This window comes from Pleuronectes platessa, chromosome 1 (genome assembly GCF_947347685.1).
Source record: "Pleuronectes platessa chromosome 1, fPlePla1.1, whole genome shotgun sequence".
NCBI lineage: Eukaryota > Metazoa > Chordata > Actinopteri > Pleuronectiformes > Pleuronectidae > Pleuronectes > Pleuronectes platessa.
The window spans coordinates 4,484,869-4,512,686 of record NC_070626.1 but is presented as its reverse complement, the minus strand read 5'-3'; the positions used below and the strand labels follow the sequence as shown (position 1 = coordinate 4,512,686).

General features: G+C 40.0%; 1 protein-coding gene across 1 annotated transcript; it reads left to right on the top strand.

Annotated features, from left to right (window-relative positions):
* Positions 1-179: 179 nt before the first annotated feature.
* On the top strand, positions 180-27,556 carry LOC128438934 (CD81 protein). The gene is made up of 9 exons (XM_053421713.1): positions 180-239; positions 1,397-1,621; positions 9,548-9,662; positions 19,676-19,773; positions 21,070-21,144; positions 22,091-22,204; positions 23,281-23,379; positions 24,671-24,754; positions 25,777-27,556. The coding sequence occupies exons 1-9, from the start codon at positions 180-182 to the stop codon at positions 25,837-25,839; spliced, it is 933 nt and encodes a 310-aa protein (XP_053277688.1). The 3' UTR covers positions 25,840-27,556.
* Positions 27,557-27,818: the final 262 nt, after the last annotated feature.

Sequence of the window (27,818 nt, the reverse complement as noted above, 5' to 3'; positions counted from 1 at the left end):
CCCTCGGGGTTGAATGTGATTATTGTAAGTCGCTTTGGATAAAAACGTCAGCTAATTTAAATTTGACCGGGATTGTGATATATAGGGCTGGAAAGGACACATGATCTCCTTTCACTTTTTCACTTTGCCCTGTGAGCCTTTCTGTAAAATGAGCGGATAAAGGAAGCGAAAAGTGGACAATGAGTGCCGAGTGTGCCGAGCAAGAAGTCAACGCAAGAACGGGCGGCTACAGCTCAGAGGTTGGCGGCTAATTAACAGACTCAGCAACATTTTTTTCACCAACAAACTGAGATTCAAGAGTCAACTACCAAGGCAAGTTTTTGTGTGGCATTCGAAATAGCGAAGGCTAGCAAGCCTTTCTCCGATGCGAGGTTTTGTTAAATTGCCTTGCAAATAAATGCTTTGCTACTTGTTAAAGGCCAAATCCTTCCATGTAAGGATTTTTCCATGTCATTTATATTAGTTCACAAAAACACTCCATCCATCTGGTCCTGGCCCGGACCCTCTGTCAAATTTTTAGAACCCATTGTGGCCTGCAAGTCAAAAAGTTTGCCACCCCTGTGTTGGAGGGATGAGTGGAGTGTTTGAGTCCACAAAACACTTTTGGAGTCTCAGGGGTAAACAGGGTAGCAGCCAAATCCAATACTATTGCACTAAATTTACACAAATTCTTCAAACTAAAAAATGTATAATAATGTAGCTGCCATCAAAGTCAGTCATACTGTTTAAAGTTTAAGTAAGAAATTTAGTTCAAGGGAGTCCCATATAACATGCCTCCATACTGCCCCGTAGAAAGCCCTGTCATTCGAATTCGACTCTATGTCCTCAGATAACCTCTTTAGAGCCGCCATTTACAGCGTTTTGAGTTGGTTTTTTTTCAGTTGTTTTTTTACGTTTGAAGAAGTGGTCCCAAGCTACTTTGATTGGATTGGATTTGGCTGTAACCTTGTTTACCCCTGAGACTCCAAACGTTTTTTTATGGACTCGAACACTTCACTCACCCCTCCCTCGGCATAGTGGTGTGAGTCGGTAATAAGTGAGTTTTCGTGTTTCTGTGAACTATCCCTGTAATGTCCCAAATAAAAACAGATTGCATGACTGTGTGGTGAATGTACCATTTCCCTGGCAGTCTCAGGTGATATGCAGTTCATGCATCTGGTGCATGTATGTTAGATTGTGTGTCCTGCGGCACATTGCGACCCAGGAGAGCTGGACGTTGTATCCGTGGTACTGCAGCTCAGCTCGCTCCTGTATCCAATCTATGGGCAGACCACGGGAACACAGCAGGGACGTTTCCGCGAATCAGGAGAGACGCGTGGGCGGCTCCGCAGCGCTGATTGGCCCGCTGCTTGTCGGTCCGATGCGGCCGCCCTGAGTGGATGATGGCGGGTAGCAGGGACTGGGAGGGCGGGAGGAGGAGCTGGGTGTTGCGTCGGTGTCGGAGCTGAAGTCATACTCAGGATCGCCGCTCGAGACTCAGCCCAGTACCCGTCGTGGAACCCCTCACTGCCCCGTCTGGTCAGCTCTGTGTCGCGTGTATCTGTCTGAAATAACCATGGGAGTCGAAGGCTGCACCAAATGTATCAAGTACCTGCTCTTCTTCTTCAACTTCATCTTCTGGGTAAGCTCCGTGGCCTTTTCTGTTGTTGTGCGCGTGGTTTTCACACGTTGTGTGTCGGGGCAGGGCAGCGCCGCCCCTCTTTGTAGTTAGCGGTCCGGGCTCGTTTAGGCGGCCGAGCCCTGGATGAATGGACGACGCTGGATGAGATAAAATCTTGGAATGAATCTAATGTAGTCCTTTAAACGGTTTACAGCCGTGATTCATCATGAACACTGCAACCCGAAAAACCGTGCTCCAGCCCCTTTTCACCACCCTGGGGAAACATGGCGAAACTAGGCAAATCAAATAAAGTGACTGAAAGGCGAGTGTTAACTGGCCAGTTTCCACCGAGCTGAACACGACTCAACACGTAGAGGGGTTAATAAATCAGAATTAAACGAAACGGATTTCTATAGACAAGTGGCATAATGTGTGTGTGTGTGTGTGTGTGTGACATAAACTGGCGCTTTAACAGTTTAGAGTTAGATCGTCTTAGCGCATTGGGTAGTTTGTTCGGAGAGGAGCTTTGTTTGGACTAAATCCTCCTCCCAGTGTATGTGTGTGTGCGTGCGTGTTTGCGAAAGGGGGGATTCTTGGTGGTTTTCATTTGGTGAGTCAAGGCCTTGTGCTTGGTGATGGATCATGGAAACGTTTGTGGGTGTTTAGTTTTACTCTCCTTATGTAAGAGCTGCTGCTCAATTTGTTCTCAGACAACTCCTCGTCTCACTTTTCCTTCTCTCCTTTTAAAAATTCAGCAGTCAGCCCTGATAGAAAAGTGGGGCTCTCTTTTGTTATTTTTTTGTACACTCCTGAGAAGAGACTGGTGCAAAACAGAGAAGAAAACAACCCAACCCCAACCTGTTAACTCATTACTTTACCAGTGTAATAAACGGTGCTGAGCAGAATGCTTCAAAGCGTTAATGCTTTGGCCACTGCCACAGCAATCAATGTCCAAATCAGTATTCGCATGCCTCATTTTAGTTGACTGGCTATGATATGTGCACGACTACAAAAATTCCAAGTTCCAATTAATTAAGAAATAGTAATTTACTGTGCTTCATCGTTAGTTTTTCTTGTTACCCTCAGGGAAGGACATTTAATGTTGGTGATAGTTTTGTGTGTAATGTGGCGCAGTCATGTTCCAAGCACTGGCATTGGGACAGGGACATGTGACCACATGACAGTTTTACAATTTAGAAATATTAAGTCACAACTGCTAAAAGATTTAGCAGATTTGTCAAAAGAAACGGGAGATCTACAACCAGTTTCGCAAAGCTGGAGAAAATATGACCATATGGTCTGATAAATGTGTACACATATTTTTAGTAGAAGTCATATTAGCCAATAATAAGTTTGACGTTTTACTCGATTTACCAACCGGAAGTTAACCGGAAGACAAAAACAGGATTGGAACAAGTGATAAAAGATGTGGTCAACATGCATTGACATTAACAGCAATGGAAGAGGCAATGAGGCTCAGCCCTTTTAAAGAAAGCTAAGCCAGAAAAGTCATTAGTTTTGCATTTGGCCATAAACATAAGAACCAATAATAAGAAACTACTGATGACTCTGGATGAAAATTTCACTTAGTTATAACTTTATCCTCGGAGAGACATGAAAGTCTGTCTCTAATTACATGGCAGGCCACCCAATAGTTAAAGCTTAAAGTCAAACCTATGGGGCTGTTAAGAAGAATAGAAAGCCTTTATTGTTACATATAACCAAATGCAAAGTTAGTAGGATTATTGGTGCCCTGAATGTCTGAACCACATCTCATGATGTTCCATGTAATAATTACTTGTATCTACATTGAAATACTAACTCAGACTTGAGTTAAGTGGTTGATAGAAAAAAACATAAAATGTACACAGAGCAAGTTATTATGGCACAATACAATTGTGAAAAGAAACAGAAAATCATCTCTTTTGCCCATGTTTAAGTTCATTCTCTTCTAGCTCATATTGTACCATCTGTCTTTGACTGTTATCACTGTGGGACAGCTAATTGTGTGTTTTGTTTGCAGCAATTCACATACATGACATGATCTTGATAAATTTTATCTGCAATCATGACAATCGTATGCAGAATGGGTCGAGGCATTTTACAAGACATCAGTGTTAATAGTGCTGTAAGAGCCACTGGGTGACATGTTCCAGTCAGGTCCCCCAGTTTAGAAATAGCCTCATTAGCAAATAAGGAAGCCAGTGGGGAGAGTCTCAAAGGGCATCAAGTTGTTACACGTATTACATTTTTTAAACTACCCGTGTTCTGGTGCATTAAAAAGTAAATCTCTATTGTCCTGATGTCCTGTTACACATGCGTAACATTTGCTGCATCATTGTGACTCAGACAGCTGTAGACACTTTAGTTAGCATTGCAACAAGTTATTACCTTCATTATTGACTGATCTTTTTTTATTTATTTCTTTCACTTAATGAAATTCCCAAAATATAGGTACAAACTCTTAAGTACTGAGAGCAATTTCCTTACATCTAATTGTATAAAAATGTCTCTACAGAAATGCTTCTTATTGTTTCAATATGCTTTTAATTCAAGCATTAGTAGTATTTCTAACAAGCCACTAAAGGATGTTTGAGACTGACAGGAAATAGTGTTTCTTCCGATGGCGTCCCCCTGACAGCCATTATCAGTGAAGAATGGCAGTTTAAGTGCTGCTGTTGAAAAGCTACTGTGATGACCAATTGGCCCTGTCTGTATTACCCATTGCAGGACCGTCCTTCAGTGGTTAGAGACCACAGCGTTAATAATAAAGCTACAGTACCAACACTGCCATGTCTAGATAGTGAAGGGAGAAAGCAAACAGGAATTTGCAGACTCTAGATCTTCAGACAGTCCATCCAGTCTTTTGTTAGGCCACACACTGTGCCCTCTCCTTCTTGCTCCTGGAAGAAAAACAAGTAGAATAGAGTTGACCAGAGGCGAACGAAATGCACTGGATTATGTCTGCTCTTTCCGAGAGCATCGCCATCACAAGTCAGTGGGCTCGGGGACAACCTGGCACCGGCTCTGTTCAAAGTAAAGTGCAATTATGAAAGAAAATTTGTGTTAGGAACTTTTAAACTAGGTGAAAAGCTTCTTTTTTTTTGACTGCTGGTATGACAAACCAACCACCGTATGTTATCATCCCTTTGATAAGGGTGGTTAGTAGCCTGTTGCCATGCTGACTGCTTTTGTTCCTGTGAAACCAGCAGGGCTGAGGTTGTCAGGTTTATTAAGATTTCGTGACTTTGTTTAGTTAGAGTTAAAGGATTGCGATTTGGTCTCTTTAATTTCGTTAGGCTTTGTTTTTAACCTCGCTATTTGGTTTGCCATCAGCCCCCTGAATTGAATTCAATGCAATATTATCATCACACCAAGCTCAGTGTGGTTATTAATCTGTTTATGTGATTGCTTGGTTCATGGAGTGGATGGACTTTCTCCTGTTACGTGGCGGTTACCCCTGTGATGAAAATACCAAAAAAGGGTGTGTGTGATTCATACAATATATAGACCCGGATATAGTGTTAGTAATACACCCGATGTGGCTTTAATGTGTTGCATTACAGCATCCCTTTAGGTCCATCCTTCTTTTTAACACATTAAGGCTTTTAGTTTTATTGGCTTCTCTGAAGAGCTCTGTGAAAGGATCTGTCAGGGCGGACATGTCCAGTCCATCTGTAAAGATGCTTTGACTGCGATGTGCCGTTTCTGAGCAGCCAGTAGTGCAGGCTGCCTCTTTAAATGGGAGACCTCCTGTTTCTATAAATCAGACTGGACACTGAGAGGGTTAAGAGGCTACATGGGGTCGAAGTGGGGGTTGGTGGATAGGAGGGGGATGCCTCTGTGTGGCGTTATAGGAGTTTTATGGGAACAGCAGACAACACCCAGCCCCCACACCCCCTCCTCCAGCATGCCCAGCATTCTACAAACCCCTGTACTCTGGCTGGTAGGCAGAAATAGACACTTGAGGGAGAGCTGGCAGGGGAACTTTGGCCATGCCGATGTCACACCACATGCTTTTTTAAGAAGCAACTTTATAGTTTCAGTATCATTTCACTGTTGTACCTTGTTAGTAGAGATATTTCAATACCAGTACCAGCATTAAAAAGCCTACAATACTGCAGCGTAATCTGTGCACAGATCCAATACAACGTCGGGGATGTGGTTTCCGGTCATGTATGGTTAGTAGGAAAGGAAACTAGCTCAAATGTCAGCACTTTGGCAATATTTCACGCTGGAAAGTCGTGTATTTGTTTTTTAAAAGGGTTTAACCTAAGTCAGGCTATACAACTATGATAGCAGTCATCACTTCTATACACAATCAGTCACATACAACTGTTAAAATACACTATTTAAATTTTTCTTTTTCATGCACTGGAATTGGATCGGTTCGCTGTATTGGAAATTACCATCCCTTTTCTTAAGTGTGAGTTTATACCCTACAAAAATGTATTTTCCTAATCATAATTAAATTCAGTAAGAAGTTGCTGTTTAATAAAATATAATTTTGTGTTGATTTAGATTGTCAGCTTATGTACTGAATAATTTTTTTATTTCAAAACAGTTCCCAACAAAATGCATGTAAATCCTGGCAAATTAGGTTAAGCTGCTACACCAAGACAAATACACATGTGATGAATACTTAATTTTATAAAAGTCTAAGGCTGACAATGAGGATAGAAAAACAATCCTTAGAACTTTCCTGAAAACAGCTAGGAACTGTCGTTGAATTGTTACATAAACACGAGTATGCTAGTATGTTGGACTGAATCATACCAAAGTAATGTGTGTGTTTTTATGTGTAATACATCATATCCAGTCAACACCATTGGTGACAAATTTCAGATTCCAATCCACTCAATTGGGGACAAAATCTGTGTCCTCAGTTGAAGAAAAGGCATATATTTGTTGTTCAGTGTGGTCTGGTGGGAGGGTTATCTTTTACAGCTAGACAAGTAGTAGTTATGCTTGGAGTAAGACTTTAAGAAATGAATGTAGGTCTATATGAAGTCTGCACAGGTTATAATACAGTGATGCATCCACACTACTCCAGTGTAGAGTCTTGTAGCCACTAAGCAAAGAAGTTAGAAAACGCGGCTGACCTTGTTTTAGTTTTAAAAGGTGGCGATATGTGATATGTAGACAGAACCACTTGCTGATTGGGTCTTTCCGTCATATGAAGTAGAAAGAAACCACAGTCAGTCCAAAACAGTTAAAGATGTCAAATGACCTATACCCTGACGATGTCTCAAAGGCCATTTTATGGATTTGTGATTAACTAGTTCATTACCTTCTTATAGAAGCGACTGGCTATTGATATCTGTGTCTGTGTGAGTCACTCCCTTCTGAGTGTCCTTGAAGCTGCAACTAAGTTGGAACCATGACTCTACCCCTTAGCCTAGTTAAATATGTTGAGATAATGAATTTCAGTTGTGTCCTGCCTCGGTTCTCCCTCCATTCATCATTTATAAAAATTCTGTTACTTACACCTCTCAATAAAATCTGGTTTCATGTGCCTTCATGTACTTCAGTGACTCATTTCAGTGGTAAGTCATGTGGTAGGTGGGGAGTTCACTTAGTGTGTGCATGTGTTGAATTTTTACACTCTTGCCAGTTATGGTTTTGTTATCTGGTTGCTAGGCAACTGCTGGCCTTAGCTCTGGAATGGACCTCACTTAGAGGAGGAGTATGGGGAGGGAGCGGGATGACTCGGCCTGTTTTTAGTTTTTTTCCCAGATCGTTTCTCAGAAACAAGTGTGGCTAGTTTAATTAAGTTATTCTGTTTGGCCAAATTCTCTAATTTAACATCCAAGAATCAGATGTATATTAAAAAAATCCAAACTCATAAGGGTTTGTGTTGTGCTGGACAGTGGTTTATTTTACCACTGTTGTGTGTAGTGATGCTTGCTCCTGTGTGCCGGTTGTGGTGAATGCTAACTCTAGTTATATTTAGGATTTCTTTGTCCTGGGCTAAACAAATGGGCTCAGGAAGTCCTAAAGAACAATACATTTCAGTAACAAAGTTACATTTTAAAATGTGCTAGATTTTCCTGAGGAAACTGTTTGGTAGATGATGTCAGGATAAAAGTGAACAAAGAGTTCCTCATGTTGACTGCTTTGATTGTAATCTGTGTGTAACTTTACATTACTTATATTGAACTTACAGAATAGTTAAATATTTTTGGGATTTCTCTTAGTTAATTTTGCCAGAGTTAAACATAAAGGTTTACTGAATTGAGGCCAAACTTTGCCTTTAAATATTTCGACTAGTTGTTGTTCTTGCACATACTTCCCTCTAAGGATTAGAGCAAGCAAACTACAAGTCCTGGACTTTAAGTGTCCTAATTACCTCTGATTAGTGATGGTGTTTATTGTTTAGATGTTAAGTAAGCACAGGTCAGTTCGGGTAGGGGGGATGAGGACATGAATCGGGGTGATGCAGCACGGAACGAAGCGGAAACTTGAAAGTTTGTGAATGCTCACATTGGGTAGATTTAGGTTTTAGCTTTGTTTGTTATAAATATCAGTTTCAATAAATGTCCGACCTAATTGGGAGGTATTGTTGAGCAGTAGCTAAACCATCCAGCTCTAACTCTGTCTAACACCATGAAAGAAGTGTAATCTCACAGTATTGACACAAACTATCCCTATCCCTCCTCTTCTCTGCTTGTGTGTCCTAAAGCCAGTGAGAAGAAATAATGCAGAGAATGAGCGGAGCTGGGGCTCTCTAGTCCTTTTCGTTGATCACGCTGTAATAAGAATAAGTAATGCTGTCCATAGAGCTACTTGATGTTAAGCGGTGCATCCGGCTGGTGGATACTAGACACCAAAACAACTTCATCTAGCAGCACAGTTGTGTGTCTGCTTTCAGACTCTATAAGTTAACAGTAACTCAATATCCCTTTTACATCAAACTTGTGTGGCTTGCTTCGAAATGATCAGAACCTCACGTATTTAATGTGATTAAAGAATGAAAAACTCTGTATACGATTTTGAGATGCCTATTAGGGCTGCTCGATAATGGAAAAACTCTAAATCACGATTATTTTGGACAATATCGAAATCACGATTATTAATGTGCCCTTATTCTGAAGTATATGCTTTATTCTTTAAATGACTGGAGCGTGCGCATTGAAGTGAATCACCTCCGGTTCAGGTAAACACCGATGATGGCTGCGTTTCTTATTCCTCAGTGAAACCAGGATATCGGTGCCTGGTTATTCAAACCCATAATGATGGCAACCCTAACACTCTCTGACCGACTGACCGGTGCAGAAAAATGCGGGTCCGGTCTGACCGGTCTGAACAGCCAGGCGGGAGCCCGCTTGAGAAAAGCAGTGCGCGGCGCGGTCGCTACATGGTGTGCTGCTGCTCGAACTTTTTCGACCCTTCTTTGCTGATCAGACGGGGCTGCCCTCCCTGCTTTTCCACCCGCGCTGTTTTTTTCACCGCCGGTCACCACACACACAACTCGCCTCCTTCAATTTACGGCTGCTTGAGAGTGAGTGACAGTCAGCTGGGCCGCTGAATGCTTTGGGTGAAGGAATGAATTGCGCATGCGCGTCTCTTAAAAAAAACAACCAAATAATCGTTTCAACTCGATTATACTAGTTTGGAGATCGTTTGACCCAATAATCGTAATCACCATTAAATTGTGTTTAATCGAGCAGCCCTTGTGCCTATAATTGTGGAGTTAAAAGAAAGAATTGGAGAGATCTCAATTATTCGTTTATTTAAGTGAGATGAGAAGATTGATACTACTATAGCTCAAGCAGTTACTTACCTTGTTGCACAGACTGGCTTATGTAAGGATGAAACATATGAGATCTAATGTGCTAATCAAGTATTGTTACAGGTTTGGATATTGTTTCTGTTAAGCAGAATGTTGTGCAATTACCTGAATTAAATAAATAATAAATTAATTAAATGTTGTGTTGTATGTGTTAGCTTGCAGGAGGAGTAATCCTGGGCGTGGCCCTGTGGTTGAGACATGACCCCAAGACAAGCAACCTGCTGGTGCTGGAATTTGAGGGAGCCCATGCCCCCAGCACCTTCTACATCAGTATGTGTCTAAGTCATACTTTCTCTTTGTCTGTCTCCACACTGTCTCTTTCCCTAATGGAGAATCTCTTCTCAAACACTCTGAACAAACAGTTCAAAGTATGTGTTTCTGGCTTTTTTGTTTATTTGCATTACTTCAGCATGAAGACACTGCTTTATCCACTAATCAGATACAGCTAACATTGTTACTCTGTGGATTTAATTAAATACTTTATTCTCATGTGCATCGGCTCTATTCATCCGTCTCATGCACAGGTAACAAGGGAATGACAACATACGTTATACACACAGAAGCCGTACCACATCTAATAAACGGGCAATACTGCTACCGTAAATCATTGAGAAGAGCGTTCTCTATAATGATACTTTAACAGGGCTGTTTTAGACAGGGTAAAAAGGTGCTGTTTTAAATTATCCTTGTGGTATTTTGACCAAAATATGTTACAGACATTTCATTAAGATCCCAAGGAACCATTTCAACTTGCGGTAAAATGTGCCTAATATGTCTCTGTTAAATAAAGTTTAGTTAAATCAAAGATTGTTTCATAAATCTGATTCAATTTGTGCTCATTAAAAGATAAGAGTGATGAATAGTGCTTTTTAAATAATGATTTAATTATTTTTCTGGCACAAAAGGGTGAATGAATAACAACAAAAAGAAAATAAACAAATATCGGTATCGGCTATCGGCCAGATTGTTATTTTAAATATCGGTATCGGCCAAGAATTTCCATATCGGTGCATCCCTAGTTATTTTATACATTTAACTAATCTAGAGGGGAAATTGCCTTATGCGTTTAAAAAACAAAGAATTATCAACTCTTAAAACACAATATATTTGAGGGGCTACTCTATTAATGTAAAAAATACATGCCTATACAGTGTGCTCCTATTAGGGTGTTCAAAACACCATAGAAGTTTCAAAATAAAAGTCGATGTTTATCCTGACAGATTTTCTGATCACTGCAAGAGACCATACTTCTATATCGAAGCTGTGTTACCCATGTTACTCATTGGAGCCACATTGATGAACGTTGTTGTAAAGAAACACAGTCACACGATAAGGATACTTACCATAGGAACAACACAGCTGTATCCTGAAACCATTAGTGGTACATCACTTCCTTTAATGTTAAAATGATAGGTCTACATTACCAATTAATGAACATAAGTATATATCTTTCATCTACAAGTCTCTATTGTTTAACCTCACTGATATTCATTATAAATTAATTAAACGTGTCTTTTATTGCTAAATATTTCAAATAGCTGTCATAGTATTATATGTATGTTTGTAAAGAGATTTACTTTGTTGTAACTTACTCTTTGTACACAAAATCTTTAGATTGAATTAATTACATACATTCTATACATGCAGAAAATCAAAATGAATTGAAAGATTGACTCTTTGGTCATGAGTTTTTACTAAATGTAGCCAAACAAACAACTTATTTGACCTGATGTCAGTTGGTCTGGACACTAACACCAAGCAAACATTGAGTAAATGATAAATTAGTTAGACCACAGTGTGCATTAGGTTTCCAAACGCAAAGTTCACCGGTAGTCTTTCCCCCTACCAAAAGTAACAGATTAAAGGCTGTTCGTGTGGCCCTTTGCTCCTTACTAACATAACACAAGTGATTGTCCGACCAATGAGAAGAAATTAAGTTCTCCAATTTTTAAGCTCCAGCAAAAGCTTCGACATTAAACAGTTTCCAGCAAATTTTGCTCTGTGCCCAGTTCTGCTTGGTGTGTGGTCTGTGCTGCACACAAAAATAATTGGTCATTAAGCATAAGATCGGTTGAAGTCTTACAGTGAGTCCTACACTATTCCCCGATGATGGTGCTACACTATCTTAAGGCTAAAGTATGCTTCTCCGATTCCGTTACATGCGGACGGACGGATGGATCGGACGGACTCTTTTTCATTTATGGTTCTATTAGCTGTTTGTGCTGAAAACAATTCACCGCCAGAACAGTAGTTGGCGCAACGGAAGACAAGCTTAGAGAAGCCTACCTCAAGAGGTATGTAGAAGAAGTCCACGCTGCTTTATTTACCTCCTCCCGGCTTTCCTCACACACAGTGAACGATGGCAAAAAGGCTGTTGATGACGCGTAGGAAAGACAGTTTTTGCTGAAATAAAGTGACACCCAGCGAGTCAAAATGCTTATGTTATCGTTTCTTAGCGCAGCGGTTCCCCGGCCCTGTTTCCAAACTGCGTTGCTAATTCAACAGCCTGAAGCTACGAGGAGGCAGCTAGCTTCCCCCCCAGCTTCCACACACAGTAAGCAGGGACTCCCGATACTAACTACTACCAAGTGTTTGCTTTTAACCTGACAGTATTTTAGAAACAGTGTCATGACAGCCGTGGAATTAAAGTCGTAACAGCAGGTTTTTGCTCTGTTACCACCGCAGTTAGCCCGGTGGCTAGCCTGCTAGAGCTGTTATGACAGGGCGTTTTAACTGTATGTAACCGTACACACATGCTGTAAGGGCTCTAACCAGCCACCGTCAGCCGGACAACTCTGCTGGCTTAACACACTTGTCACATTAATCCTAGAGTCATAGTTGTGTTTTGGGTTTATTGTGCTATAGGGAATGAACCAGGAAGTTTGAGGTCTGGAAATGTCGTTAGCGGACGTTAGCGGACCAATCACAGCCAAGGGCTATCCCTAGGCTCTCCGAAATGCCAATGGATAGTTAGAAAAATCTGAGGTGCACGAAAAGCTCTCCAAGGAGCTCGGAGAGGGGCATTCCCCTCTCCCTGTCCGTCAAAACGGAGAAGCATAGATAGGCCTTCACACTCCACAGCAGTTGAAGTCACCACCTTTCAACCCTGATTAGATTAACGGCTGTCAATCATATATCAGAAAGGATTGGGAGTCATGTTCCTTATTTGGATCTGAAGGCATTTACAACAACTGGTAACATTTGAAACAGCCGCCGACATATAAACTCACAAAACATTAACTTGAAATTCATGATGCACGTTCAGTGCAGGGTTTACAGAGCTGACCCCCAGTAACCTGGATGTAAGACTGTTAAACCGTTGTGAAAACCATTATGATTATGTGGGGCTGCCACGCCTCAACCACATCACCAGCTACTTGTTACCAGGTCTGACAGAGGACACACTGCTCATCATATGACTCTGTAAAAAAACGTACACCCCACACAAAGTTAACTCTCTATTCAACTCTCAGAACTGGCTTCAACAACAGCAGGTAGTTCTCTACTGTTCGCCTGTTGCTTCTGAGGAAGAAGAGAAGTGAAAGGGTAGAAGAAAGGGAAATGCAGGATTGGTTTTATTACACAAAATGAGGGGGAAAGTCTGCTACTATTGCTAAAGAAACAACACTTGGCCAAATCCTATGGCTGGACTTTGTTTAGTCAATGAAGTAAAATTTGTCGTTAATACACAATACTCAAGTTCACAAGAGGTTTCATGGGGTCATTTGTGATCGGACCTACTCTCCCTGACTCCCTGTGCTGACTTGCACACTAATTTAATACAGCTGAAGTCACAATAAAACCCATCCAATGAACATGCTTTTCCCTCTCCAATGTCAGACAAAGGAGCAAGTGTTAAATAGAGACTGAGATGCGACCCATTAAGACAACAGGAGTCACTTCCAAGCTTCTGCTCCGCACAGGCTGTGCACAATCGTGATTTTATAATCACATTGCCTAAAAAACTCGCTACACACATAATTTGAGGACAACAGCTGTGGTAAGATATCGGCTTTGTTTACATGTAAGAAGATCACACAGAAAGAAACTTACAAGTGACAGAATGGGTTTCTCAGCCATTTTCACATAGAACTCTGAATGTGTTCCTATGTTTAAATCAGGTCTAGATCTTGTCCAGAGCTCCTGTTTTACACAATCAGAGATATTCAGCGTGAGACATGTGGACTTACTGGACATACTCTGTTACATGCCCAATGACTTGCTGTGCATCATCTGGATAATGACCTGCTCTATTAACACATCAGCTCAATCAGACATTACACAGACTTTTTGTTCAGGAGCTGGCAGGGTAAAGTGCCTGGACATGAAGTCAAGCCAGATACATTCTACCTCCTGCAGTTGTCGATTAGCTCTAAACAATGGCTTATCCCCCACAGCCCTCAATGTTGTTGTAAATCCTTTTCAGTTCATACATAAAAGTATGTAGACATTTTCAGGTCATACATAAAAGTTAGAAAACATCTAGGATTGAAGTGTGTGAGTGAAAGGTCATGGAAAAACCTCATGGAGCTACACTGGTAGACGGATTCGTTTTTATATGTTTTATTGAGAAACATATACTCTGCAACAAAGAAATAAGGGCCACCATATTGGGATAGAACTAGGAGCACGAAAATAAATAAGGACATAACTGCTTTTGAACTAAAAAAACAATTGCCAAAAGGGAGAAGATCAAATAATTACATCTCCTTTGGAAAAGATATAAGATAAAGGATCTTCATAAGAACAACTTACATGTCCCAACGTGTGTCAGCGAAGCCTTAAGCCAAGTAAGACAAAATTCAGTTGTCCCAGTCTGTGCAACAGGAGGAGAGTGACCACAGCTCCTGACTCAGAAAACTGCAGCTGCCCTGCTCCTACAAGGTTTTAATGTCACATGATATTGGAACATTCTTCAGCACCAGCGAAAGTTGAACAAGGTTCCTAACCAGCATGCATTGTTTAACATTAAGCATTATAGTCCTGCTTAGAGCTGGAATTAGCATCTGTTCTGGGAGATACAATAACAAGTGGACAGCTCTAGGTTTAAGTCCTCAAACCACATTTGGAGGAGTTCGAACTGTGGTCAGCTGATGTCCTCTGTGCCTGTACATTAAATTGCCAAAGACACAAACACATTGGTATTGGGAATATCTGTAGTCGGGTTTAGAAACAACATGATTTGCTGTTTGGGGACAGAAATGCTGTGTTTATTTGCATATAGAGCGAGGAAGTGAGATCCCTTTACAAGTGATCACAGGAGGCGCATTCTAACACAACATGCGATCTGACATACTGTAGATTTGTTGCTAGGTGCGCTTTTCAAAAATGTGCAAGTCTTGGAAACTCCGAGCGCTCTCCAATGTGACTCACGCACTGTCTCACTGACTGACTCACTCACTCACTGACTCACTCAATGACAGACCTTCTGTGCTGTCGTGCTGGACCGTTTCAAACAGTCGACTCGAGGGGATGTTTGTAACTTTGTTTTTGTCATACTCTGAGGCTGCATAGCTGTTTTCAGGGAAAAAAGGGGGAACATCTAAGGGACTTTCTCTGAAACAGATTCAGTTATCACATCTTACCCATTACATAAAGCCTCCCTCTCATTCCCAAGAAGGGGAGAAACAGCCCAGTCGGTGCAGGAAAGAATTCCTCACTAGCAAACCCCCTCCTCCCCGGGCCCGGCCCCACCCCTTTTCTTCCCTCCTTTTTGAAAGTTTTCCTTTCCTTAACTCCGCTCGGTTTCTTTCCACTGTCGTTGCCCATTACTTCCCCATCTGGTTGTGGTTAGTGTTCCAGTCGCGCTGTCTCACTTCTCCTCATTTTTCCTTTAGTCCGTCCCTCCCCCCTCCCTCCCTTTAACTGTGTTGGCCCTTTATTTTCCTCCCTTCCCCTCCCCCTGTCTTTGTCTCCTGCTGCCAGGAACTTTTCAATATGAACTCCTTCATCTTCTTTTCTTTTCTCTCACCCCTACCCACTCACAATTAGTAAATGGCGACCAACCTCTTGCTGTTGTTACCATAATAAACTTATGGTACATATACTTTTGACTACGCTGAGTATCACGGAAATCTGTTCCCCGAAAAGGCCTAATTAAAAATTCTCAGTTGAAAAAACCCAAACTGTTTGTGAGCTAGGAAGGGTGGTTGATGCTAATCTTGGTCATGGCTAGAAACGTTTCAGTTTTATCGGATAACAGACCTGACTCAGTTGTGTGACGAAAAACTATACAAAGCCTCAATCATCTAACTTCTGTCGGACCAAACATATTTGACACTTGTTTTAAATACAATATATTCTGCTTACAGTTCTGTATTTAAACTTACAAATATGTGTCCTCTTACCTCCTACTACATTGTAGAGAGATTTTGTCAAAGTTATTTAATGATTTTCCTCACGTCCTCATAATGAGGAATTAAAAGGTCATAATAATATAAATAGTATAATACCTCCTACCGGTTAAATGTAAATGTAATGTGTTCATGAGCTTGCTGATTAGAGGCTGAAGTCATTCAGTGTTCTCAATAAAATAAATTGTAAAGGTCTTTTCTTCGCTATATTCACCACAATCCCAAGTCAGAATTTGGGCATCTTAACATGCTTGGACTGCAGTATACATGATAAACTACCAAAATATAACAGGGAGCAGGAAGCAACAGAGAGGAAGGCTTCGTATAATAGACAATAGTCGGATGACTTCAGCAAATCAGCTAATTGCATCTGGATGAAAATATTTTGACTTTCATTGTTATATTAGCTTCATCACCTTAGGGAAACTCCCTAATGGATCTAAACTAACTCTATTGGCTGACTTTAAAAAAAAAAATGGTGGATGTGGTTTCGTGCTCGGTATAAAAGAAAAAAAGGTTTTTTTAATAATTGATGAATCTCTAAAAATACAAATATACATTGGCACACATTCTTCTATGTAATATATACATTTCTTTGCCACATGTGATCTGCCTCATCCCTGACGACAATGCAAACTCCATCCCTGATAACAAATTTTGGAATGTTTAAAAGAACTAAAAGTAGACTTTTAAATAATTGCCTTTCTATTCTTTTTCCCCCCATAGAAACTCACTAGATCAGTTGCTTTCTATTTTTTGTGTCGAAGTGAAATATCTTTCAAAATAGTGGATGAATTGCAATGATGTTTTTGTCAGACATTCATGGTCCAGAGAGAATTACTTCCAATGAGTTTGCTTTCCCTTGTACTTAAAATTTAGGGGCCAAGGTTTCATCTACGCAATTGAACAAACTGATATTGATCATGTATTCACTTTTGTTTTTGTTCCATCAACAAATCAAAATGTGTTTGTCGGATACTTTGGTTTATCACTGAAATACCTGCAAACCCATTGACATTCCTGTTGGCCTCAGCTGTAATTGGTGTTTAGTGCTGTTTAGTAAATGTTAGCATACTTAGCTGAAAGCACCACTGTGCCTAAGTACAGCCTCCAAGAGCTGCAAACATGGCTGTAAACTCTTATTAAGAGTTTAATTCATTTCCAGCCTTTTTGAATACCATGAATACCCGTAATCTACCAGAAGATGGTGAGGAAAGTCTGCCATGGTAGACAGGGGGAAATATGTAATGAATTACACAAACAAAACAGAGCACACTCCAGTTGGCACACAATCTTCCCTCTAACTGCATTTCTACACAGAAAGCTTTTCAGCAGGGGTTTTTTTTTATGTCACACACGTGTGTGGCCCTGTGCCGGGAGGATCCAATCACAAGTGGACAGCTCCAAGTACCTCACTTCGTGCCTGGCATTATAATCCGTCACCAGTGATTTTTGGGTGATCTCACTTCCCTGCTCTGAAAGTTGAACTGATAAAAAATACTTTTTGTTCATTATGAAACTGTAGCAAGTCAGAGGACGTCAGCTGAGGAGCTGGTCCTTCAATTTGGCCCAGGACAAATCTTGATTCAAACTGCTCAAAGAATGTGACCACATACGTCCCAGACCACCATCAAATGTGGTGTGAGTGATCAGATCGCTATTTTGTCCTCACTGCATGTTCATAAATGTACTTAGAGCTGTCCACCTGTGATCTGATCACTCAGGATAGATGAACAGGGCATGAAGTGTTCCTGTTTTCCTCAGTTATCAAGTGTGTTTGTGTAGTGGGCTCTGGCTCACTGCTCAGTACAGCACCTTAAAGCATCAGCAAGTTAATGTGCGGCTTTTGTTGAGCCCTTTTCCAAGATGAAATGTAAGGCACACGACCGCACATCTCAACACACAACCCTCTGTCTCCATTAAGTACAACCTCAAAATGGTGTGGGAGTGTGGGGTTTCAGACATCCCAGAAACACTTTGGTTCAACAATGCTTACACTTATAGAGCTATACAGATTAAAAGCACATTCTGATAAAGGTTCAATAGCTTAACGTTTCAGAACCATTTCTTATCACTACTCACTTCCTCCAAGATCGCACATCATGTAGTCTCCATGTTTGCAGCATCTCATGGTAATCAGCTCCTCCTCAGAATGAACGGGAGAGATACAGAAGGCCTGATGGATGGAAGCAAGGGTGGATCCATGAGAAATTAAATAAAGACAGATAGAAGAATAAATTTAAGTAAATGGAATTATTGCGAGCATAATTTTGAATGAGAAAATGTATTATACAGAAAGGACAGACGGGTTTTGGTGTAGCAAGAGAGGGAGAGGCTGAGATCGCCAAACAGCCTTGCAGGACGACTGTGTCAAGGAGCACTTGGTCAGATGCCAAGATATCAATTTATAAATTAGCCTGAGTATGTGAGTGGCTCTGTGGGTAGAAAAGAGATGGGGGATGATGTATACGAGGTACAGGAGCAGTTAGTGGTTTACAATCGAATTTTGTCTGAGCTGACAAGCAGGAGTAATGCTGCTGAGACTGAACAGAGAGAGAGCTGCATTCACAACCTGATTCACCGACGTCCACATTTGTACTTCAGTTATTCATTGTTCACCAGAAATTATTAAGATGGATTGAATTGAGTTGGGTAATTTGTTTTGTTTTTTAAGACCAAAAGTTATCAATCTTAATCAAATAGAAAAAGAGAGAGTGGAATAAATTATTTGAAAAAATACATGAATAAAATTATGAAACACCATGAATATTAGTTCAGTTTAATAATATCTCAAATTATTGAAAGCCCCTTGAGCTCAATTATGATTTTATTTTGTCATTGGGGTTAGGTTAAAGGAAGCGTCTTGCCTCTGAATTAGTACAGCACCATAATATTTGAAGGGGCTCCTAAGTTCGTATTTTCCTCTTCATCATGGGCGCGTTTGCTTATTTTGTTGGCTGAAGCAACACTCATCATCAGCTAACACTAATATCTGACATTTCGGAGCCTTTGAACGGCACGTTAATGCACCACCAATTAGCGTTTGACTTCTCAAATGTGTCTATGCGTTCAAAAGCATTAAAACCAGATGTAATCACTGTAATAAATGACCTCACTTAAGCAATCTTCTACTCTGTTAGTAGAATGTTTTTTTCATGTTTACAGCAATGAATGGAAACTAAATTGCTGCGTGTAGAAACCTGTTTAACAACGTAGGAAAGTCTTGGGCCATCATTCAGTAAAAGTTGCTAAAACAGAGGATTGGTCTTAAAAGAAAGGGGGAAAAAGTGATTTTCTGTGATGTTTTTTTCTCTCACAGACTTTCCGATACAAACTACTGAACAAATTCAGAAAGAAATGTTTGTATGAGATCCTTTTATATGTGCTTAGAAATTATATCAAAAACCCACAGAGCAGCAATTATATAATACCTTCTATCTCCTCTCCAGTTCTATCTTTCCATCCTGCTTAAAATAAAAACAAAACAAAATATACAGATTCGGATTTACACCACACACCTCCTGAGAAGATCAGAGCTAATAGAAAGACTAATGACTGTTTCTGAAGAGGCATTTCAGTACATTCTCACGGCTTTCTTTCCATGCTGCACCACCTTCATTTGCCACACAATCTTAATGTGCAGTCATCTGATGGTATAACCACGAGGGAAGGAAAAAAAGAAAGATGTGAATTATGAGGCAGGCATACTTTGTATAAGAAGACAGAACAGCTTCCTGTGAGCAGAACTGGATCGTGACTCTTTTTTTTTTTTTGGAGTGCTTCCCTTGCAGTTTCCATCCTTTTTATAGCTGATTACTTCTTCTCTCAGTAGTAGAATGTGAAGGTTTCCAAAACCTATACATGTATTTGTGTTGCCATGGATACTAATCAGTCAATGTTTTCTGTCCATCTATCTGTCTCTCTGTCCAGGTGTTCACATCCTGATTGCTGTCGGTGCAGTGATGATGGTGGTCGGTTTCCTTGGTTGCTATGGCGCCATCCAGGAGTCTCAGTGTCTTTTGGGAACTGTGAGTCACAATCACATCTATCACCTTTAAAGGTTCCCTCTGGAGTATTACACTCCTAGTAGATTCATGGAATTATTTGCCAATGAGTGTGTCCTGTTGGTGTTTCTTCTTGCACATGACGACACACTTATGATATAGCACACAGACCAAGGTTTTACCATATTATACTGATCAACATGTGAGAAGGTAACATGATTTGCAGGATAGTACCTACAAAGTCAGGGAAGAAGACGACTGCAAGTTGACTTGAGAACATGGCTTCAAACAATGCTGAGTTTGAAATACTTAAAGTTCCTCTCTTAACATTGTATAAACCCCTTAACAATATAGTAACTTTCCTTTATTTATTCTAGAGGGAGTAACTGAGGGAGTATTTCCTATATAACCCGTTACCTTGGCTATCTTTGACATAATGACATTAAGCTTCACTGGCTTCTCCGATAGCCCTCATAATACTACTACTGTGAAATGAGCATTATCAGAGGTTTTCCATTAGCCCACCCTGCAGGTTGTTGCGATTAGGTGATTAAATATTACATATGGAACCCAGCCTGTCTGATACAGTTTTTTTAGAACATCATAAACAGTGCAGACGGTAGAAATACTCTGCAAAGGTGTTGACTGATTATTATGCTCATTATATGTTGTGCATATTAAAAACTTGTGTTACAGGGTTAAAAAGAGATTATCCACAAAAAAGATATACAGGAGTAGGGGCATTTTCCCTGCGTCTGCAGTGTGGTGTCAATATGCAGACACTGTAGTAGACTAAATTATGCTATGGTGGTTTCATAAGGATATGAAAATAATTTACATGACACCCACATGGACACGTCACCCAATATTAGCCCTATTTCTGCACTGGGCTCCAGCCATCATGCAGGCCTGTAGAGTGAGTGCTGCACTTTCAAGACAAACGTTTAGAAACCAAAGTATTTCACACAGAGGCTGTTGTTCAGCTGTGGTTCCGGTTGTATGTATTTACGGGCTGTTTTCACTGGGTTTCACAATACCCATAGACTGTATAGGGAACACCCTGTTCAGAACAGGAAGGGAGGGGAGGTGTAGCCACAAATCATTTATTTTGTGTTTCATGCTAGTGCGACATCTAGTGGCGATTAATACCTCACGTATAACTTTTAAATAAAGCGGCTTTCCATTTTTTTTATCAGGGAAGAAGTGCACTTGATGTTTGTTAGACCTTTTATAATGCTCAATGCTTTTGACTTAATAACACACACACTCTTTACAAGACATCTCCACAACTATCTTTTGTTTTTCTGTCCTCCCCTGCAGTTCTTCGCCTGCCTGGTCATCCTGTTCGCATGTGAAGTTGCAGCTGGAATCTGGGGCTTCATGCACAAAGACACTGTAAGACTACAAACATGCTAAATGAAATAGCTATTCACCATTGAGCCCCAACGTACAACAAAAACAGTTGCTTTACAAATTATTATTTTTTATTCTTACCCTTTATTCTTTTCATACACTTGATTTGATTTTAAATAAATAGATTTAGTCAGTGTTGCCCTGTGATGTACACTCAATAAGCAACTGAAATCATTTGAAATTATGAAAATAATTTATCCAAATATGAAAATAATCCCCAAAAAATTAACTCAGTATTTTTTAGTCAAATCAGTTTTCTGGTCAGACCAGAGTGATGATCCCTCTCCCCTTCTCTAAATCTCTGCAGAGGACATCTGTTAGAAGGACGTGGTTTGGTTCTTGGTCCCCATCCGGACCAAGGCCCCTCAGTCTTGGTTCAATGGTCAATTTAACCCAAGACTGACACCTCTGAGCTTATACATGTAAAATTTAATTATCTCTGAGCTATTCGATGTTGTTTTGAGTGAAAAAAATGTAAGATTACCCTGTAAGAATATATATTATTATACTTTAATTGTCCATGAATGTCTATTCCAGTTGTCACCTCATTTCTTTCCAATACAAAGCATCGTGATTTCCAGAATCCTCAAAGATGCCTTTACCATCTGGATAAAAAAAAAAAGAAAGATTTTTAGATCCAATTTCCCGCATTGTGACTGTATTACCTATTCCAAACAGTGATGGTTGCCGGAAATTACATTTGTGCTTGTTTTGTACTGTTGATTTACTATCAGTTATCGATGCTCTGTTCCTGCTTCTGGAAAGCCCTTGATGTGTGTTGCATGTCCATCCTGTCCTTCTTTTTCAAACAAGTACAAAAAAAGTGCTTTACTTATACTTAAATCTATACATTTCAGCTTGAACTCGGGTAACAACACCCTTATGTTTTGAGTCAGAGCACACACAAATATCCTTGCTTCTGTTTCAGGTGTCGAAGGAGATGATCAACTTCTATGACTCTGTGTATGACAAGGCCGTGACCACAAGTGTCACTGAGCAGAAGACACAGACGGCTGCTGTTCTCAAGGTGTTCCATGAGACGGTAAATATAGAATCTATCATTTATGTTAATATAAATATATTTCTATGCTATAAATGTCGATTAATATTGAATTTTATTCGTAAACACAGATTAACCACATGGTTAATTTGTTAAAACCATCTCCTTTAGGTCGTCATGTCAATTTTGCACAAATAAAAAATAAATAGTAAAGACCCATGTGAAGGCTGGGACCCTTCAGTGGAGCAGCAGGTGTGCAAATGACCTAGATACACATGACTTGTACATATTAACCCCACAAGGCAGATCTGTGTTAATACTGACACACTGTCGAAACAACAAACACAGTTTTTGTGTTTCGGTGTAACTGTTCGTTTTCTGCAGTCTGTCTTTAATAAGATTTAATTATATTATGTAATGATTAAACACATTCACTCATTTAAACAACAGCGGTACACTGACTTTGATATAGCTTTTTTTCTAAAAAGCATCTGGCTCCAAAGGCCCTTCTTTTCATGTTTCTCCTACTATTCATTGTTAATTTGTACTCTGAAATTTGCTAATAAGAGCTTTCTTTACATTTGCGCATACATTTTTTCTGTCACATGTGGGCTTCTCAGACAATGGGTCAACAGTTCTGAAATCTAAAAACATGATAATTTAAACTTGTGAAACGCATGAGTAATATAAGATAAGATAAACTAAATGGATCCTGCTTGGGAAATGTACTCGTTGCAGAATGAGGTAAACAAGAGAGGAGAACACTTTGAAGAACAATACGTGGCAGTAGAGCATTGAGCATCACAGTCATTCGTAATTATGGCACAAGTGGAAATGAAAGTGTGAACATTAGAGTAAGAAAAAAAATACCATCCTCATTAATCATATATGTTATAAAATCAGAGTCATAATTGTGTTGTCCTGTATGACATATGTCCTTATACTGTACCATGGGTTGTAATTCAAAATGTGTGGGTCTCATAAGGCTATTAGTTTTTCTTATTGTTTCACATGAATGAATGTATGTATGATAAATAAGGCAACATTACATATTCTCATGTAGAAATGAGCTTTGAACACATTTGTAGGATCTTTACTATGTTGTCTTTGTGTTTCAGCTGAACTGCTGTGGTAAAGACCAGGGGACGTCGATTATAACAACCATCACAGACAAGCTTGGCCTGACTGACATTTGCCCCAGCGGTAAAATAAGCGATGTAAGTGTCATCGTCAAGCTCAGCTGTTTTATCACCACATGCAGCAACTATGCAGGAACGTAGGCAAAACTGACATTTTGAGTAGTTTGCTTTAAAGATAAAGTATTTGTCAAAACCCATATCTTGAATAAGCACAAAACCACGTCCCTGTAGCGTTAATATTCCTCAGCCTTTTCATCAAGAGCCCTTCAAGTTGTCTGATCTGCAGATGGGAGAGGAATGAAATATATGTCTGACATACAGAGTCTTTATAAAACTCAAATTTGTTTGAAATGAATTTGCACATGATTCATTTGAAACCAACACAATACGTATAAATACACAATTAATGTAGGAACAGTTCAATGGAGAATGTGCTGATTCACATTTTAACAGAGTCAGATGACAGGATGGATTTTTTCCACACATCTGTGTTGTGTACAGAGCTGGAGCTGAGAAGGTATTAGCTTATATCTTGGTGTTAAGTTTTGAAGCCTGGGTCTGTAACCAACACTTCTGAGTCATATAAATGAACAGGCCGTATCGTGGATTAAATCTATACACCACAGAACAAACTTCTAACAACTTCAGTGTTTGCTCAGTGGACATTTTCATCCACAACAGAAATCTAAAAACAACAATTTGTGGTTAAGGGAGGATTCACGTGTCGGACCAGATTCTGGCAAGTCATGGCTCCTGGCTGGTATCAGTAAGAAACAGCTACAGCTCATGACTCCCTGTGAAAACCACAACTTGTTTTACTTTGATAGTTTTGTATGGATCAAACAAACAAGATATAATATTTCATTAGCGTGTGTACGGTTCTGCTAAATAAATTTGCTCTGGCTTGAGCTCCATTACAGCCCATGCATGGTAGCAATCTTCTCATCCTTCTCTAGTTAAGAAAGGGAATAAATATATTTCCCACAATGTCAAACTGTTTCTTAAATGTGATCAGTTACACCAGTCAGGGGACTGGAAAGAAACACTGATCTGCCTCCATCATCACTGTTAAACTACGCATTTCCTGTGTGAGAACATAAATCTCAACAAGCAACTGTATCTCATAAGACAGGTCTTTGTAAACAGGTTTTAAAAGATATCAATAATTATCTTATTAACTCCTGCTTATGTGCATTTGCCATAATACACTGATTACAGCCCTGAGTGAAAAAGAGGAATGACTGAGAATAATGCCTAAATACTAAAACATGGATCTTATTTTTTACTTTATCCTCAATCAGAGCAGGCAAGGTTTTATTGCTGTTTTGAAACATATATTAAATCATGTTTTCATGTTTTTCCTCTGCAGAGTTGCCACAAACGGATCCAGGAGCTGTTCTCGGATAAGGTTTACCTGATTGGTATCGCCGCTCTGGTGGTGGCAGTTATTATGGTGAGGACATGAAGCCGCAAGTTACTGACATCAAACCATAAGCATGTTTCATTTAACCTCCACCACGTGGTGACGCGTAGACATGGGTGTTGTGTGGGCCAACGCTGCACATTGATTAATGCAATGAATAAATGATTATAAGGACAATGTATAAAAGAGATCATTCAAAATTGATGCTGGTTCAGCTGCATTAGTAGCCTACGACACCGATACTTTGACTGACACTAACCTCAACAGTAACAGCTCTTTCGTATGGCCACAAAACAGGGAAGTAATGTTACCAACGCTTAAACAGAAAATAAAAACATGTCAATTAACCAGAGCAACTAACAGACAGATTTCCTGCCTGCGCCAGTAATGATGTACTTCACTGTGCAGCTATGCATGCATTGTCGAACAAATGTTCGGCCTTGGCACTTTGCGTTTGTCGCTCAATAATATTAATACGTTTATTTGTATAGCCCTTATCTAAACAAGGTTACAAAGTGCTTCACACAAAAGTCGATGGCAAAATTAACATTTGGTTGTAATAAAACTAGGGCTGTCAAACGATTAAACATTTTAATCAGATTAATCACAGGGTAGCTGTGAATGTGGGAAAGTGTCAACTCCTTTTATAAGGAATTGTGTGGTTCAAGTATCTCTTAACAAACAGTTGGACAGGGCTAAGACATTGAGTCTTGATTTTTCTCAATAAATCGTTTCATGATGTAAGTTCCCCTAAAACCTTTACCCTGTATGTCTTTAGTATGTATTAATGGTTAGCATGGCCCGGTAGCTTGAAAGCCAGCTATGTTGTATGATGAAAGTGCCGGCACGGAATGCTGGGCACGGCCACAGTCAAGCATCGACCCAACATATATACAGTACATATTTCTCAGAATGTCAAACCATTGCTGTAAGTTTTATTTGGATGCTGTAGTGCTTATTAAGCCTTGACTATTGCTTTGATGGAACTGACTATTTTCGATTTTCTGTGGTGGATATCTAACCATGTCCTCTGTGTATGTTCCTCCTCTCAGATCTTTGAGATGATCTTCAGCATGGTGTTGTGCTGCGGGATCCGCAACAGCCCGGTGTACTAAAGCTACAGGGGGGCTGCCAGCAGACGTGCAAATGAAGGAAGGTCGACGTTGCAGTCGCTGTCTCATTCACTCTTTTCTTTTATAAGCAGGAAACCTCACATATATATTGCTTGCTGGATTTAGTCAGCTGGTTGAGAAGACAACGTAAAAACCACCCTCCATCGAGCATTTTCATGACACTGTCGACAAATGTTTTGTTACTCACAGATGCTGTTCTGCATATTTGACCAGTTCTCTTCTAATCTGATAAGTAGATTCGTATTATATTACACTGTCACACATAAATTTCTCTTACCAGTCCTGGTGCTTTAATCCTTTAGGGATTCGTTAGTTGTTTACTGCCTTCTTGCCTATGAACATGCTCTTATATTCTTGGTTTTATAGATGTTTTTTTTTTTCACTGTTATGTATAAACTGTATATAAATATATATATTAACAGTGCTTTATGACTGCATGAGCATGGATATTACAGTAAATTCTTCTCCTGTATTCTTCCTGCACTCTGCTAATTCAGCTTGCCCCAGACTGAACCAGATTATGGTTTATTAGTCTGCCACTAGCATCGGCCTCACCACACCACGTGGAGTGAACGTGACACAAACGCACTCCCCCCATCCCGCAGATCACTGACTTGACTCAAATCCACATCAGATGTAAGATGAGAGGGTCCATACCACTCTCGTGTCTTGGGGTTAAAATTTGAAAGCTAGAGCCAGTGGGTGACTAGATTAATTTAGCATGAAGGGTTGAGGGAAGAGAAAATCTGTCTGGAAGTGTTTTTGTCCAGGTGCAGAGACTTCTGGAGACGACCAGTGAAAACTCGCACCTGGCCCAGCTGTAGTCCCATCATATCCCTCCCCTTAACTATAATTCATCATTAATACGTAACCAAGTCATAATCAGCTCCCGTGTCAATACATTTGTCTGTTTCACAAATTAACAGTGTTTTTCAGGGCTGTTGTGTCAAATTTGATATTGCAAGTGTTTACGCTCTTGTGTCTTTTTTTTATAGTCTTAGGCTAATAGCAGTGCTGATGTGTGTAGTAGTAGAAGACAGTGCAGGCACATTAACACTAAAGTGTTGACTCCATCTGGCAACTGAACATGCTCACTATTTAGTCCAATGGGCTTAAAAATACATGCTGCTGTGGTCTGTTCCTTCTAGATCCATCTGCCACTGACATTTGGGCATAACTGCCCAGCGGCGCAATGTGTCATAAACACGTTCATCGAACCATCTTGTCATCCCATGTAACCCTCCATATTATCACAGCATTTGTCTGCCAACTAAAACTTGTCTTGTTAACATTTCATACTTAAACTGAGAAGCAGTAAAAAGTGTCTTGTAATATTTACAGCTCTGAGGTATTGTACTAATGAAAATAATGAAGGCTGTAAAAAGACAATATATGCCTTTTCTCTCTCTTTGTATTGTGATATCTTTGTCCGGTACGTTGTCAAAAGAGTCAAAACAGAGGGTGGGAGGCTGAGTGGCAGTGTTGACTGGGAGGAAATCAAACCTTCAATACGTCATGAGCAAAAAACGACACCTATCTAAGGCACTAGCGGTGTCTTTGACAGAGTCTGTCCATGTTGCTGCATTTTGAACCTGGTAACACAGTCAGACCTCACTGCCACTTAAATCTCAACCCTCTCTACTCTTGTAGACTTTGGTTTGCCCAAATATAAAGGGATTAAATGTATTTTACAAATAAATTTGAATTGGTCTTGTTTTTTCTTTTGGACTCATAACAAGAAAATTGGTTGGTTAATTAAATGTTGTGCCACAGGATAATGATAAAGTGACTAGAAGACTATGCAAATCTCAGTCAAAATCTCTTAGGGGTTCTTAAGGTTTTGGTTGTTCACAGATCATAGAAGGATGCAGCTCCCAAAGTGTCTCAATTGCCCCCTGGTGGCTAGCTGCAAACCCCACCTTAAAGGAATAGTTCACAGAAAAATGGGAGCACAGACACTA

What these genes read in the sequence shown, in the direction of transcription:
- LOC128438934 (XM_053421713.1), top strand. Translation starts at nt 180, where the DNA reads ATGAGTGCCGAGTGTGCCGAGCAAGAAGTCAACGCAAGAACGGGCGGC. An exon ending in TCTTCAACTTCATCTTCTGG is followed by an intron (nt 1,622 to 9,547) that starts GTAAGCTCCGTG and finishes TGTATGTGTTAG; the next exon opens with CTTGCAGGAGGAGTAATCCT. An exon ending in CTCAGTGTCTTTTGGGAACT is followed by an intron (nt 19,774 to 21,069) that starts GTGAGTCACAAT and finishes CCTCCCCTGCAG; the next exon opens with TTCTTCGCCTGCCTGGTCAT.